The sequence below is a fragment of the Ylistrum balloti genome, unplaced genomic scaffold (assembly GCF_031769215.1).
Source record: "Ylistrum balloti isolate Yb309-2 unplaced genomic scaffold, AGI_CSIRO_Ybal_v1 Utg370042, whole genome shotgun sequence".
Taxonomy (NCBI): Eukaryota; Metazoa; Mollusca; class Bivalvia; order Pectinida; family Pectinidae; genus Ylistrum; species Ylistrum balloti.
In genome coordinates this window covers 305,825-321,469 of record NW_026782099.1, presented here as the reverse complement: position 1 = coordinate 321,469, position 15,645 = coordinate 305,825, and the positions used below count along the sequence as shown (strand labels likewise).

At 34.1% G+C, this 15,645-nt stretch overlaps 1 protein-coding gene across 2 annotated transcripts; it reads left to right on the top strand.

The window, feature by feature from the left end:
• Positions 1–4,267: 4,267 nt before the first annotated feature.
• LOC132549111 (adipocyte plasma membrane-associated protein-like) lies at positions 4,268–15,227 on the top strand. 2 transcript variants are annotated; one of them, XM_060213029.1, is made up of 10 exons: positions 4,268–4,324; positions 6,575–6,771; positions 7,134–7,235; positions 9,379–9,494; positions 10,198–10,290; positions 10,623–10,739; positions 11,435–11,606; positions 12,945–13,079; positions 13,939–14,131; positions 14,850–15,227. In XM_060213029.1, exons 2-10 carry the CDS (start codon positions 6,677–6,679, stop codon positions 15,066–15,068), a joined length of 1,242 nt encoding a protein of 413 aa, XP_060069012.1. In that variant the 5' UTR covers positions 4,268–4,324; positions 6,575–6,676; the 3' UTR covers positions 15,069–15,227. The 2 variants fall into 2 exon arrangements, with proteins under 2 accessions (XP_060069012.1, XP_060069013.1); XM_060213030.1 differs by having other exon boundaries at positions 4,304–4,324; positions 6,670–6,771.
• Positions 15,228–15,645: the final 418 nt, after the last annotated feature.

The window sequence follows — 15,645 nt, the reverse complement described above, 5'->3', positions numbered from 1 at the left end:
GGCATCATTGTTAAACAATTTATATATTAAGTAAATTATTTAAGTAACAAGGATCATAAAGGTAATATTCTAAATTCATCAGTATTATCAGCCTAGATAACCATGATTGGCTCCGACAAGCGGAAACTGTACCTGAAAATAAAGACAAATGTAAAAAATTAAGGATAAACAAACATATCACATGATCGTAAGTCTAACATGTGTATTTTGGAAACGAGTGCGAGTTTTTCTACTAGGAGAGGAAGCTTATGCTAATAATATTATATTCTACAGTGATTGCTGTTTATAGAAATATATTCTATGTGGATTCAGATAATTTATCCCTGCGTTTAAAACAATTTTATATCGTTAAAACGATAATGGTAAATGCGTATTTTTATTTTTTAGTTTAAACATATTTTATTGCCAAAATAATTTGAACAAGGGAATTGGGCACAAGTTATTACAACTTATTGGAGCCCTCTGCCATTATACATTTTCAAATACATGCTTATACAGATATAGGCTTAAACATAAAGTATACATATTAGGCATTCACACACAGACATAAATACATCACTGTGTCAGAATCTTTAAAACCTTTTGCTGGATTTAATGAAATTTTGCACATGTGTAAAGATAAAATAGTTTAGGTCCTCAGAAAGATCAATACTACCAAACAAAAGAAGCTCTAAATTCAAATCTACTTCTAATTCAGCCAGATTATGAAACAAAGCGCGTCTTTCATTTCTGAAAGTTTGACACTCGAAGAAGAAGTGAAAGGCATTCTCACAAGGATGTCCACAGGAGCACACTGGATTTTCAGCAAGATTTACTCGATAAAGATCGTATTTAAGGGAACTACAACTGTGTCTAAGTTTAGTATGTATTATGTTTAACTTCCGTTCACCATAACTAAAATAGATAGGTGGGGATTGTTGTGTATTTAAAGTAATTGAGGTTTTAAACAAATTTATGGAAGGCAGTGGCCGTACAGAGAAACCTAACAAGTTCCAGCTACGAAGCGTAGAAGGTATATAATAGAGAGGTTTGTTAGAGAAAGCCCAAATAGAGGAACTCTATAATCATTGTTATTTCTAAAATTGTATCGGTTATTATCTGCAACAATAGGTGGTAAGATATCGTAGGTATCTGATCATCTAAATGAGTTTCTGTTAGACATACAATATCATACTCACCTGTTATATCTTCTACATAATCAAGTTTATTCCTAACACTTCTGATATTAAGGTGAAAAATCGAAAGCTCGTTAAGCCCCGGGCCAGGATTGGATTCAATGTCCATATGCAATAAAAGTAGCAACAAGATTACTGAAAATTCAAAATTTTGAAAACAGGAGAGCATTAATTTATTTAAACTATAGATTGACCAAGAAAGATAAAGACGACAACAGTCGAACATGCTTAAAATTAACCTGAGATTTAATGATAGAAATAGAAGTGATTTCATAACGCATTTACCGTAGACCTTTGAATAGAAGATACCGATCGCTATTCTGTGACACGTGTAAGAATTACCCATTATCAAATAAACGGAGACGTAAGTTTACAAAATAGCGAAACGGTATCATACATAGTAGACATTGTGCAAACCAGCAAAAGGTTTTGTTTATTTGCGTAAGTGAGAAGAAAAGAACAAAATAAGCCTTGATGTGAGCATAAAAAAATGAAAAATTACACGTAAAAAAGGCAATAAGCCGGATAATCACAGTCACGTGAAGCAATGAGATAATCGACATATCGAGTTTTAGTATAAATGTAAAACACAGTTCAGGCGGGAATAATAATGTTATTAATTGATATAGCGATAGAGAATACCTGATGAAATTATTTACGTTTTAATTGTGTGTAGTGTTCTCCACCGTCATGTTGCATAAACTGTATTGATATTGTTGTGTACCCTGATTTGTAAATCCTATATGCTGTACTGCATTTGGAAATAAACTGAATTTCAATTTCAAACACGTACAAGCTATAATACATCCAAAACACAAACACTCGTCAATACCTAAGTGCATATATAAATATACATATACTTACCGCACTCACACACACACCCTCACACACGCGCATACTCACCCTCTCTCACACTTTACAGCGCATACACGCACTTACATTCACAGCACATACTCACACGCATACACATGCATAACATACGCACTCCCAAACATATCCAAAACATACACGCACAGCTGTAAATATACACAACACACACACACATACACACATATATATGTAACACTACATAGCGTACATACACGTGCATCACACACACGTATAAACTCACATACACACTTATGAACAACACCCACATCCTTATATTTGCTCACTACATCAGAGACATATATAATAACACAAGTGTTATATACGTCTCTGATGATATGTTATATAGATACGAGAATAGACATGAATGCCGAGTGGTCAAAATTGTTAATAACAACCCAAATACATCATTGTTATTTCCACGATTTTAAATGGTAATATTTCTGTTATTTTTAATAATTTTTTTTTCTATCATGACTTTAAAAAAATGTTACCATTTCATTATTATTATGTTCATGTTGTTAATATTTAAGGATAGAAAGAAAGCCGTGGCGGTCAAGACATAGGGCAAATAACGCGATCCAATCTCTTCGTTGCGGATCATGCTGATTTTAAATGTACATGATTCGTGTATTTTGTAAATATTATTTCATGATATATCAGTGGTATTATTCATGAGTGTGAAACAGTTCAATAACCAATTTTCTCATTCTTTCAAAATTGTCAAATTTATTAATTTTAATAGAAATAAAAGCCCGGGCGGCCATTTAAAATATTTTTTCAATATTTCTATATTATGAAATTAATTTTATTCACAAGAATGTTGATAATACAGACTTAACGATACGTGAATAGAAATAAAAGCCCAGACCGTCACGATATTGCAAACAAGATGCGAGCACATGTTTGCGATGTTGGTGATTTCAAATAGTAATAATTCTGTCAATTATTAATATTTTTCATCATTTCTGGATTGTGATATTCATTTTATGTACATGAATATGAATAAGGCAGATTTAACGATACGTGAAAAAAAAAAAAAAAGCACGGGCGGTCCCTGCATTGCAAATAACAAGATTTATGAGAATTGTAGCAACATAACTAATTTCTAATACCCATATCTTGGAAAATTTTTGATAATTTTTAAAAATACAATTAAAATATATGTAACAATGCATCCATACAGATAAGTACTCTCCGAACTAACGATGCACAAAACTATTCTTTGCCAAATTTTCGAATACAACTAACGAGCTTATCTGTTTTCCCTTTTACTATCCGACTTTGCTTTAAATCATGACCTTTTCAGATCTAATTTAATAGATTACCTCTCCTGTCTGGCCTTCGCTCTTCGTTTCTTTTCGCAGACCAATAGAAGTCTTTTTATACTAAAATATCATTACACATTAGAAAAATGGCCAATAAATATTGAATAACACTTGAGTAGCTGCACATGGACTTTTACACATAAACAGTAATAGATTAGGTGGCGGACTGTCCCGGGCAATTTCGGGTGGTGCCGAGCTGTAAATATATCATCGACCACGTGCGATTCAGAAACACGTACAAGTACTTATGTAACTCTGTCTCCTTATTTATAGAATAACAATGGAACAGTATTAATAATAATACACATAACTTGTGCATGGAAAACGGAGAGAAAGGGTGTAAAGGTTTAAACTTAAAAAAACTAAAAAAAGGTTTATAGGGAGATAGAATAATAAGTCGAAGTTGTTCTTTATGTCTCAGTAACCCTTGCGAAAATGAAAGTAGATAGAAATACGCAACTACGTCTAAAGTCCGATGTCCAGCAAGGTACAGTTGTCGTTTTTAAGATTCGTTTGGTACTGTTGGTTCAAAGTGCAAACACGAGGGCTGTGGCAAATTATTTCCGTTATCCACCTAATGATCAAGCTACTAAATAATAGATGCAGAATCTACTATACTGTATTGGTACAATTTATCGACTACATAACCTACCAACTGCTGGTTTCCTGGATTCCGGACGATCAAGCTGTATAAGGCATTTATAAAATATATATTTATGTCTCTACTTAAAAACAGCATATGTTACTCAGTCATATTGAAACAGAAATTCTAATGTATCAAATGATTGAACATGTATGCAGGTTAAAATAGTCGATAAATCAAATAACTTGGGACGTCATAAGTGGCTATCTATTAATAACATGATGATATTGTATGATATGAAAACTTGGAAAGACGGCCTTAGACCTGCAACGCATGCTGTCAAACTAGGGGATAATCTCACAGCTCTCGTTGTAAGTCAACTTTCTTTAAGGAAATGGCAAAATTGGGCAATATCATGACGCAGGTTAGGCATTGTCAACAATTATCTGTTTGGGGCTATATGAATGGGGGAAAAGGACGAGGAGACATTATGTGCAATTTAATAGCTGTATTAGCAATAAGGGTATGCATTTAAGTGCACAGATATGAATATGACAGAAGTTCTGCAACACAGCAAGTACATTGTGTAAAATATAAGCGCATAGTGTCAAAAAACCGGTGAATAGTCAGTTTCTGTCTGACCTAATGAAGGAACAATACTTACGAAGAAAACTTTCATACCAGTGGCCATTAATAGCACACAGTACAATGTATTCCATTACGCAAACGTAGACAATTCACTAATATCAGGTAAGACCTCTCGACCAGTGTGCGCTATGAATAGGACAGGTACCCGGACTGGCTGCACAAGTAATGTGGTTTAAAATAGATTGCCCTTCCTGGTCAACAGTATGGGTACATGTATACATGTAAACCACACAGGTAAAAGAAATACAGTCATTTATAGAAACATGTACAAAACACAATTACAATGAATGTGTAACTTCCTGACAATATGTAAACAATATGCTTTCATGACCCTTGATAGGCATGGCTATCAAGTCACAGATATCGGTGCTAGGATTCAAACCCTGGATTCCTGACTTACTCGGCTGATTGAGCTAAAGAGAAGTTCTCTCAAGTCAAGCTGTATATTACAGCTAGTATCTACCAGGGCTACATACTCCTCCTTCAGGAAATAAGTTGTCCTCAAGTTTTCAGGGGTGGAGCAATGCTGGTGGGACATGGCTAAGTATCATTCCCGAGTTCCTACATAGGCATCACTGTAACAGAGGTCCTTATATATTTTTTATATGCCTCCACAAGGATTCAAACCCAGGACCACTGGTGTACTAGTCTGACTCTCAACTGATTTAGCTAAAGAAAAGTTCTCTCTAGTCGAGCAGTATATTGCAGCTAGATTTACCAGGGACTCCTCCTCCAGGAAAAAACTTGTCCTCAACATTTCAGGGGTTACAGCGATGCTGATGTGGCATGGCTAAGTATCATTCCTGAGTTCCTACATTGGCACCAATGTAACAGAGGTCATTATTTATTCCAATTCCTCTGCTTGGATTTTGATCCCAGGACTTCTGGGTTACTAGTCTGACACTCAAGTGATCGAGCTAACGAGAAGTTCTCTCTAGCCCAGTGGTATATTGCATATAATATTTACAAGGGATAGGAAAATTAGTCCACTACTAAATCATATTGTTCTCAAAACACTTAATCTTATCTTAAATTTCTATTTACTTATTTATTTTTTGGAAATGTGAAACTCAAAAAGTATTTTTGCCAGCAAATGTAAATGTTCAATTTTTGTTTGTTGTTGTTAAAAGAAAAAGTACAATGTAGTTTATGAGTTACCTGTATGACTACATCTACAGCTACATTATCAGATGGTGGGCTTTTCAAATAGCCCAGTATTCATGACCCGTCCCCTTTAGTACCTTGTTGTGCCCTTTTGATTTTGAGGTTGATATGAATGACAAAATGGCTGATAAGTACCCATCTTGGATTTTGACATTGAAATATTATTATCACTTTTTCTTGAAAAGTACTGGATGGATCTTTCTTAAATTTTTCATGTAGGTTACCTTTGGTCCCTAGTTGTGCCTGCTTGATTTTTCAAATGACCTGAAAAACAAAATGGCCAACAAGCGACAATCTTCAATTTGTCATTTAAGGATTATTATAGCATTTTCCTTTGAGCAATTTTAAAATTTTGTGTAATTTAAGGAAAGAATAGAAAAGACGAGGGAAAAAGAATTTTTGAAGAAGGAATAAAGATCAAACAGTGATCATGATAAAACCAATCTTATCAAAAAAAGATCAACTTCAAACTTGCCTCATATTTAAAGTTCTAGCCAATTAGGGCATATGGTATTGTCCATATCCATCCAATCATCCATCCATCCATCCATCTCTCCTGGCACCATGTTCCCAGTCAATGATATATCTTAAGACCATTTCAGACAGATCTGGATTATTAATATGTACACCATGAATTCTACACATGATCAGAATCTAGTTTGCATGGAAATGGAAGCTTTCGTAACATACAGACATTTTCTACTTGTTTAAAGCCCGTTTCATTTCCTTGACTTAATAGTACACTTTCAACATGATATTAAAAAAATGTTTTATCAATTTGGTCATTCTGTTGATGGATCCCCCAATAGTTGTATGATTGTAGATAAATCAGACCCTGATGGTGATAAGGCAGTGAACAGGCCTAACACAGCTGAGAACGTACAGTGACATTTTGACTTGATAGATTTATCATGGGGGAGAAGTCGGGTGTCAGGCGCAGAAGACTTGTTGGTCAGCGATCTGACGATTTGGACAGGGAAGCCTATCATGAAGAAGCATCTCAGGGGTAATGCACACACATGTATTCTCTAGCTCATTCATCACTACAAGAGTATATGACTGGGTTATAAAGTAGAGGTCTTGGTTTTAATTCCTAGTGCAGTAATTCCACATCAGTATAACATATAGTATATAGATTCCTACTTTGAGGATGCATGGAAAAATAATTTCAAAATGGAGCAAAGACGAGTTGAATATATAAATATCATTGACCCGAATTCAAATATTTTTCATAGTTTTGTTAAATAGTTTAAATTTTTTTCATATATGTTTGTGATTTAGTTAGTATCAAAAATCAAAGTCTGTTCTGAAAACTAAAATTATCACTTAAACATGGAGAGTGTTACACAATTTTCAAATGTTTTACAGATGGAACAGACCTGCCTGTCTCATTGGCGTGTTTGCAGCCTTAATTCTAACTCCAATCATCATTGCTGTTATTCCTGCTCCTATAGAACCAGTAGTGTATCAGTAAGAATGTTTTACTTCTGTTCCATTGTTTTTGATAATTAATGACTATTATTTTTTATAAAACCTGTATGGTTACACTTAAAATAACATATTAAATTATCTAAGTGCTTTATGTTTTTGTCACTGTATCTCTATAACAAAGATACTGGTACTGTGTTGAACATATGTTATATTGCGTGAGGCCAAATTATTCATGTCCATTTACATGTATTTGATATTCTTTACAATTTCCTCATAGGGTTTTAGCCTGAAGGGTCAAGATGACCTCTAACTGTTGTGTATATCCATCATCATTTGCTCGTCAATGAGCCTGAACATTCCATTCACGCAAATTCTTGTCCATAACCTTAAGGGTCAGGGTGCTGATATTGGGCTTGAAGCATGTTGGGATTAAGGCTACAAAGTTGACTCAAATGAGTGACCCTGACCCACATTTAAGGTCACAGGAGTCAAATGTGTTAAAATATGTAAACAATTTCTCAATAACCATAAGGCCCATGATGCTGATACTTTGGCTATAACATGCTGGGTTGAAGGGCTACCAAGTACTGTATATTCAGATGATAAAACTTGAGTAAAATGTGTTATGTATGTTAAACTCTTTACAATCATTTTACAATAACCAAAAGGCCCATGGTGCTGATGAGTAAAATGTGTTATGTATGTTAAACTCTTTACACTCATTTTACAATAACCAAAAGGCCCATGGTGCTGATGGGCTTGTAGCATGCTGGTATTACAGACTACCAGTTCTGTTCAAATTAATAACCTTTACCAACTTGCAAGGTCACAAGGATCTAATATATATGGAAATTCTTTTTCTTTAAACAAATGATAGGTCTTAGGTCATGGCATTTGAGTAGTAGCTATATAGCATGCTTGATGAACAGTATTTCATTATTGCAGATATTTACTTTATGAACCAGCAAAGTCTTTGTTGTAAGCTGTAGAACAGGTGAATAATTCAGGTCCATTGAGCCATATTATATATAGGTGTTTATAGTCAGATGACTGTTAAGGTCCATTGGCCACTTGTCTATCATAACCTGGAACTCAACAGAATGCCTAGCCAACAACCATATATACTCTGCATCTTCGACACAATGTTTAGTCCAAAAAAAGAAACATCTATGTCTGGTTTCCCGACTGTCTTTATCTTTTACTACTGACCTTAGTTTCTTTTTTTTAACAGTTTTGCAAAAATGACTCCAAAATCATCTCCATGTTGACTTTGTTCTTGTTTTGCTCTACGATCTCCAGAAGCACTAGTACCTTGAGGCAAATTCACTTAGATGCTTGACATATATCTAAACTGACCAGTGTCAAACATTCTCTCAACACTTTTCTGGGAAGATGGTGGTCACTAGACCATTGAAAGTAACTGGGTTGTTTGTTCAGTTTTGTTATTATGGTTCAGTAAAGTTGTCTACTTAGGTATATCAATTGTCTATGTTGATTCTGATTCTATTTCTCTGTAAGTAGAGGAAAGACTACCATTTTCAAAAATCAAACAGCGCAGATGTTCTTATAGTTTGTTTGGCCTGTATTCAGAATGACCATCTTATCTGCGATTTCATTTTTGTTTTGGGCATGGTTGATAGTCTGAATACTTCATTTTATATAAATATAAAATTCTGTAACCTTTCTGTCCATCTGTCGATTGTCATATGACTGTTAAAGGCCACGGCCCTCTATTGGCTTTACACAGTATGTAAACGAGAAAGGCATTGTCTCCTATACACTTTGTATGTATAGGTTCAATCTAATGTCCAATCCTATTGTTGGAAAGATGGCTATTTCAATATTCTAGAACTTATAAGTATAGGCACTTAAATGGAGGGTCGATGGGGATTAGGAAGCACACATTTGTTTTTTGTTTCTTTGTATAACCTGACAAAACAATTGAAGCAGGCCTACGGTAATGCCAAGTGAGAAAATTAAACAATAAGGTGACTTTAAACTTTGATAAACAGGATGATTGATACAGTTGGAATGGGGTCCTTGAAAATTTAAACATAATTACAAAATGTATATGATTTAATGGGATCATCACCATTGTAAACCTAATAGTACTTTCTATACATATTTTAAATTGCTGTTTCAAAAATGTTGATCCAGGATTTAATTATCTCTTTCTATATAGACTCAAAGAGCCCCCTGTTTTTGAGGGACCACTAGAGCCGAACAACCACTTGCAAAAAGCAGAACGCATATATGAAAACCAGCTGATAGGACCAGAGTCCATTGTTGTGGATGGAGGTATCTATAAATTCATTTTTACTGAAAAAGTGTTAACTGTTTTGAAAATTGACTTTCACCATTCAGTAAATAACAGAGAATATTTAATTGATTCACCAAATGTATTTCACAAGTACAAGGACAGGTAAATTTTTTTTCAAGAGAGTGAAGAAAAACAGAAGAAAATCGGCTAATGCAGTGTACAAGTACACATGTACCAAATAATAATAATCGTAAATGTGAACCAATACAATTAGTTTTAAAACATATAAAACAATGATTGGTACCATCGATATCATATTCATAAGTATGTGAAAACACATGTAATGACCCTGAGTACAAACAGCTGTGCCATAATTATTTGTAAATATATTTGGTATTTAAGTGGAACACCAATTGAGTTTCTATTTGTTATATTATTAGTCACCTACAGCAACAAAAAAACTTTGCTTTGTAAAACTATCAAAAAGTGGAGGGAACCATATGTCTTTGGCGTCATTTTCTAGAGAGCTTCTGAACACCGTTCAATCATTTTCTTCTATTTTTTGAAGTGATTCGCTAAAATATTATTTGATTGTGTAATGCCATACCTACATGGTGTACATTTACCGTAATACATTGTATTTGTTGAAACGATGTTCCATATATCAAGTGCATTTTAAAAACTTAAATTATAAGATGAATGCTATTTAAATCTTTTTTTTTTAATTACTTTTGTCTGTAGAACACACATATACAGGTACTGCAGATGGGAAAATATTACATATACATAAAGGGGAGATAACTGTCCTGGCAAAACTGGGCGTCGAACCATGTGGTAAGTATTACGTCACTTATTAGGGAAAGAGAAATCAAAGGATCGCCAATTAATATAGAAATTAATATGTTAAGTGGAAAACTGAATCAAAAGGAATGATGTATCTGCTGTTTGATTATAGGATATCTATGCAGGTTAAAAATTTACACTGAAATGTATGTTAGTGTACTGATAATAACATAATTTTTATGATAAAGTCAGAGCCAGTGAACAAATTTGTTACGATACTACATCCATGTTTCACAAGTTAGAGAATTTTATCTGTCATCACTTTTAATGTCTTTACTTGGAAGTTACTGTGTATTGCAGCATATTAATTTATTTTATACTAGGTACATTTGAGTCGGAACCAACATGTGGTCGCCCGTTGGGAATGCGGTTAGATAAAGAGGGATACTTGATTGTAGCAGATGCTTACTTAGGGCTGTTCAGAGTTAATGTAGCCACAGGTGAAATATGTTTATAAGATTTTCATTGCATTCTGTCAATTATAGAAAAAGGATACTGAACTGTATATGATAAATGTGATCATGCTCATATATGTATTCATATAACGGCACAACGAAATCTATGACCAGTAAGGTGTCTAATCACAAAACTACTTATTTTTGTGAAGTCTTGTCTGTGCTAAATTCAAAGATACAAAATCTATGACCAGTACGGTGTCTGATCACAAAATTACTTATTTGTGTGATGTCTTGTCTGTGCTAAATTCAAAGATACAAAATCTATGACCAGTACGGTGTCTGATCACAAAATTACTTATTTGTGTGATGTCTTGTCTGTGCTAAATTCAAAGATACAAAATCTATGACCAGTACGGTGTCTGATCACAAAATTACTTATTTGTGAGATATCTTGTCTGTGCTAACATCAAAGATTCCCATTTTGTATAAGATTCAGATAAAATGGTGTACATGCATATTTATCCTAAAATCAGTTCATAGAATTGTTGATATTTTGATGTTTTGATTTTGGCTTTTTGTGAATTGAATGCAATAAGTGCTACGTAGTTATTAGTGCTGAAATCATTCATAGTATAACATATGTTAGATCTAATGTAGTTTAGGCATCACTAAGCTCCTGTTGATCAAGCAACAGTTTTTACTGTCATTTTTATTGCTTCAATTTGTTGAATAACCAGGTGATGTGTTTGCACTTTGGCCATCCACTTTCTCTATTGGTGGAGATAAGATCCGCTTCCTCAATGATGTGGCAGTTGCCAGCAATGGACTCATTTACATGACAGACTCCAGCACAAAGTGGGATCGGCGCCACAATCGTTACCTTGTTCTGGAAGCAGACAGAAGTGGCAGGTAGGGAGACAATATATGTAATGGAAAGAGAAAGTAGACATTGTCATACTGAACCATGTAATGGTTTCATCCCTGTAAAATGTGATTCTGACATTCCTATCACATGGACTTCCTGTAGGATATAATTACAGGTGGCTGGACCAGAACAAGGAGCTAAGCCACGGAAATCAATCAGTCAACAGGAGTGACATGTACTCTGAAATCTTTGAAGAAATAACAGCTATTGCACTATAGATAAGCTTATTAAGAGTGGTATTGATATAAAATTCCTATGGCACAGTCAGTCTTTTTGTAAGTGTACATGTGGATGCGTCAGTGTGTGTCTTGTTAAAATTTAAGCAAATTAAAAACTCATGCTAGTGTATCCATACATAAGACAGTTCAAAATGTGCATCTTGTTGATGAGCTTGTGCTCCCTTTTAGGCAGGGCCTAATTGATATTGATGAAGCACTGCATACATGTGTTTGCAGACTGCAGTAAGAGAAGGGTACACATAGCTAATGTTGTATAGCAACTGTGAGACTTATCCAGTGTATAACACTGTTAATTGTGTACAGGTACAGGGAGGCAACTACCATGAATTTCATGCTTGTGGCATTGTCAGTGGCACTCATGTGACTATGATTACCATCATCCGTCCATTCATAAAAAAAATTGTTATCACTATTTCTTGAGAAGTACTGGATGGATCTTTCTCAAATTGCATATGTAGGTTCCCCTTGGTCCCTAGTTGTGCCTGTTCAATTTGGGACTGATAAACAAACAAAATGGCTGATAGGCAGCCATCTTGTTTTTTTCAATGAAGTTGTTATTGCTATTTCTTGAAAAGTTTGAGACGGATCTCTCACAAATATCCTACATAGGTACCGTTTGGTCTCTGCTTGTGCCTGTTTCATTTTGGGACTGATCAGCAGAAACAAAATGACTTCCAGATGACCATTTTAGATTTGGCAGGTAAAGATTATCATTGCTATTTCTGCAAAGGAATGTTCAAATGTCTTATTTTTAAGACCAAAAGATCCAACTTTCAAAGAGCAAATAAACAGCAAACAATGGTGGGTGCTAAGATCACTCTGGGTCTCTTGTTATTGGTGTATTTACGCTGCAGCATTGTTGTTAGTGTTGTGGTATTGTGGTAGTGCTGTTGCTTTACAAATAAAGCAATGTAGTCACTGGATATTTTATAATTATTGTTTGTCCAACTATATAATTAGTGCTGGAGAAAGTATTGAAAATTCTAAACATTGAAATGTTTCCAAATAATTATGAGTGCTGGATATAGTATTGAAAATTTCTTATTTTGCTGGCCAGAATGTCATAATAATGCTTATATTTAGGCTACTGGAACATGACCCAAAGACTAACACCACAGCGAGGATTGCCAGTACCATGGCCTTCCCAAATGGTATACAGTTGTCAAAGGATGAAGATTTCCTGTTGATCTGTGAGACAACTAAAGCAAGAATTTTAAAGTAAGTTTTACTGTCAGTTTACCGTAGTGATAAGTTAAGGAAAAGTTGAATTTTAAAGAAAGTTTTTCCGCCAGTTTACTGTAGTGATAAGTAAAGGAAAGTTGAATTTTAAAGAAAGTGTTTCTGTCAGTTTACTGTAGTGATAAGTTAAGGAAAAGTTGAATTTTAAAGAAAGTGTTTCTGTCCGTTTACTGTAGCGATAAATTAAGGAAAAGTTGAATTTAAAGAAAGTGTTTATGGCTGTTTACTGTAGTAATAAGTTAAGGAAAAGTTGAATTTAAAGAAAGTGTTTATGGCTGTTTACTGTAGTAATAAGTTAAGGAAAAGTTGAATTTTAAAAAAAGTGTTTCTGTCTGTTTACTGTAGTGACAGATTCAGCAAACACTCCCTTTTTGATTTCACTATATCTGCCATGCTCACATAGTTATGTTGGAATGATTTTCGTGAAATCTTCGTTATTTCAGTGTTGACACTGTTAAAAACATTTCCATGTAGCAGTCAGTATTACCATACTTGTAAATCCCCTCTGCATTTATCTTCAATAATCCAAGGATTACCATCAGTTTGCTTCAACCCATACAATTTCGGACATGATGAAGAGTTAATCTTATGAATTGTTTATAATATCAAAAAACCATTAAAGTCCATAAGAAAGTGAAGTTTAAAAGTATACATAGTTAATTAGAAAGAGGTCCTGAAAATTATGCATTTGTTTGAAGTTTTATACCTGTGAAAATCTTTCCCTTAAAATAAACAGTTATATTTATAGTTGACATTTATAACTAGTTTCATGATTTGATTGAAATAAAACAAGGAATAAAAACACTTAATAGCCTTTAATATTTTGTTGTTTTTGCAGATATTATTTGACGGGGTCAAGATCAGGGGAGATAAGTGTGTTTATGGACAATTTGCCTGGTCTACCAGACAATATTCGTCCGAGTAGCAGAGGTGGGTTCTGGATAGGTATGGCAGCAGCCCGGCGCGGGGGGAAATTTAGCTTGATAGATTATGCATCACAGAGACCCTGGCTAAGAACACTCATCACAAAGGTAAGTATCGTTAGGGGGTGGTTTTAGGGGTTGTTGCTCCTGTGTATCAGCACATGCATAACTGACAGAGGTTAGCAATGATTATGGTCAAGAAAATTACATTAGGTCAAATTTCTCTGTAAAACACTCTTGTGATCCTGATGGCATTTATATTCTCCATTAAAGCCAATGGAATTTCTATATTGATACACAGTAAAAGGAATGTTTTACAGATGGACTAGTGTAAAGAATGTTAATGTCTTATTATTACATTTATTAATGTTGGTAGAGATAAAAACACCATACACAGATAGCGACTTTGATTAAGAGTACAGTAACTATTCATGTGATATTAAACATCTATGGTTCATGATCCTCTGCTAAAGTCTGCCTGGGTTGTTTATTAATCATTGATTGGTTCAGGTCCTATTACAGTAGTAATCATATGATTAAATAAAGTTGGTGGAAATAGTGGGAATGTCCTATCAGTATAGTTTGTGACATTTCAGGAAAATAATTCAGCTCTCTATGGACATGTTAAAGGAAAGATAACTCTTACAGAATATATCTACACATTTTGTTTACTTTGCTTCATTTGTGATCTACATTTTGGAAGAGTAATTCTTTAGGAATTCATTCCCACATACAATTGTACAATTACATCATGTTCTCAATTAAAACAATATTCATGGTGTGTTGGAATTTGTACACATTTGATGATTGTTATCATTTTTTTCAGCTGCTCTCCCAAGAAATGATAATGAGATTTATACCCAAGTATGGCTTGGTGATTGAAGTCAGTGCTGATGGAAAGATACTGCGAAGTCTGCATGACCCTACAGGAGAGGTTATTCCATCAGTGAGTGAGGTGGAAGACAAGAATGGTGTGCTTTATCTCGGCTCATATGGGCTTCCTTACATGTCAAGATTGTATTTAGCCAGCCTGGACCAAAGTTAATCTTAATTGTAAATCATTGTTATACAGTTAATTGTATTATGTTAAGATAATCTATTCTTTTTTTTCTTTTCTTTTTTTTATAATTGCTATTATTATAATTATCTCAGAATTATTACCAGCGATAAGTTTGAAATACATTTTAATGTAAACAAACCTGTTTTTTTGGAAGAAATTGTATAACTGTATTTTTCTGTTATGTTCCATTGTCTTTTCATATATAGATGTCAAATTATCAGAACTGATTACATAGTTTTGTATTTTAATTAAAGTTAATTTTTACTTTTGTTGACTACATTGGCATTTTTTACTCCAAAAGTAAATGTTCTAGAATTGTTTTTGATTGTTTTTAATGAGAAATATTGGCTGTGTTATCTCGGTCGTTACAGCGTTGGCCTATGTAACCTCAGATGAAGATCTGAGTTGAATGGTTAGATACTTCTCACATGTGACGGTGTGTGTTTCTCAGGAAGCTGACCGGTCGGTGCTGATGTAGTTGTGTCTTTGATCCTGGCTTTAAACTAATTAACAAACAAACATTTATAAAAAAAACATTCCTTTTTGTTTAAAGAGTATTAAC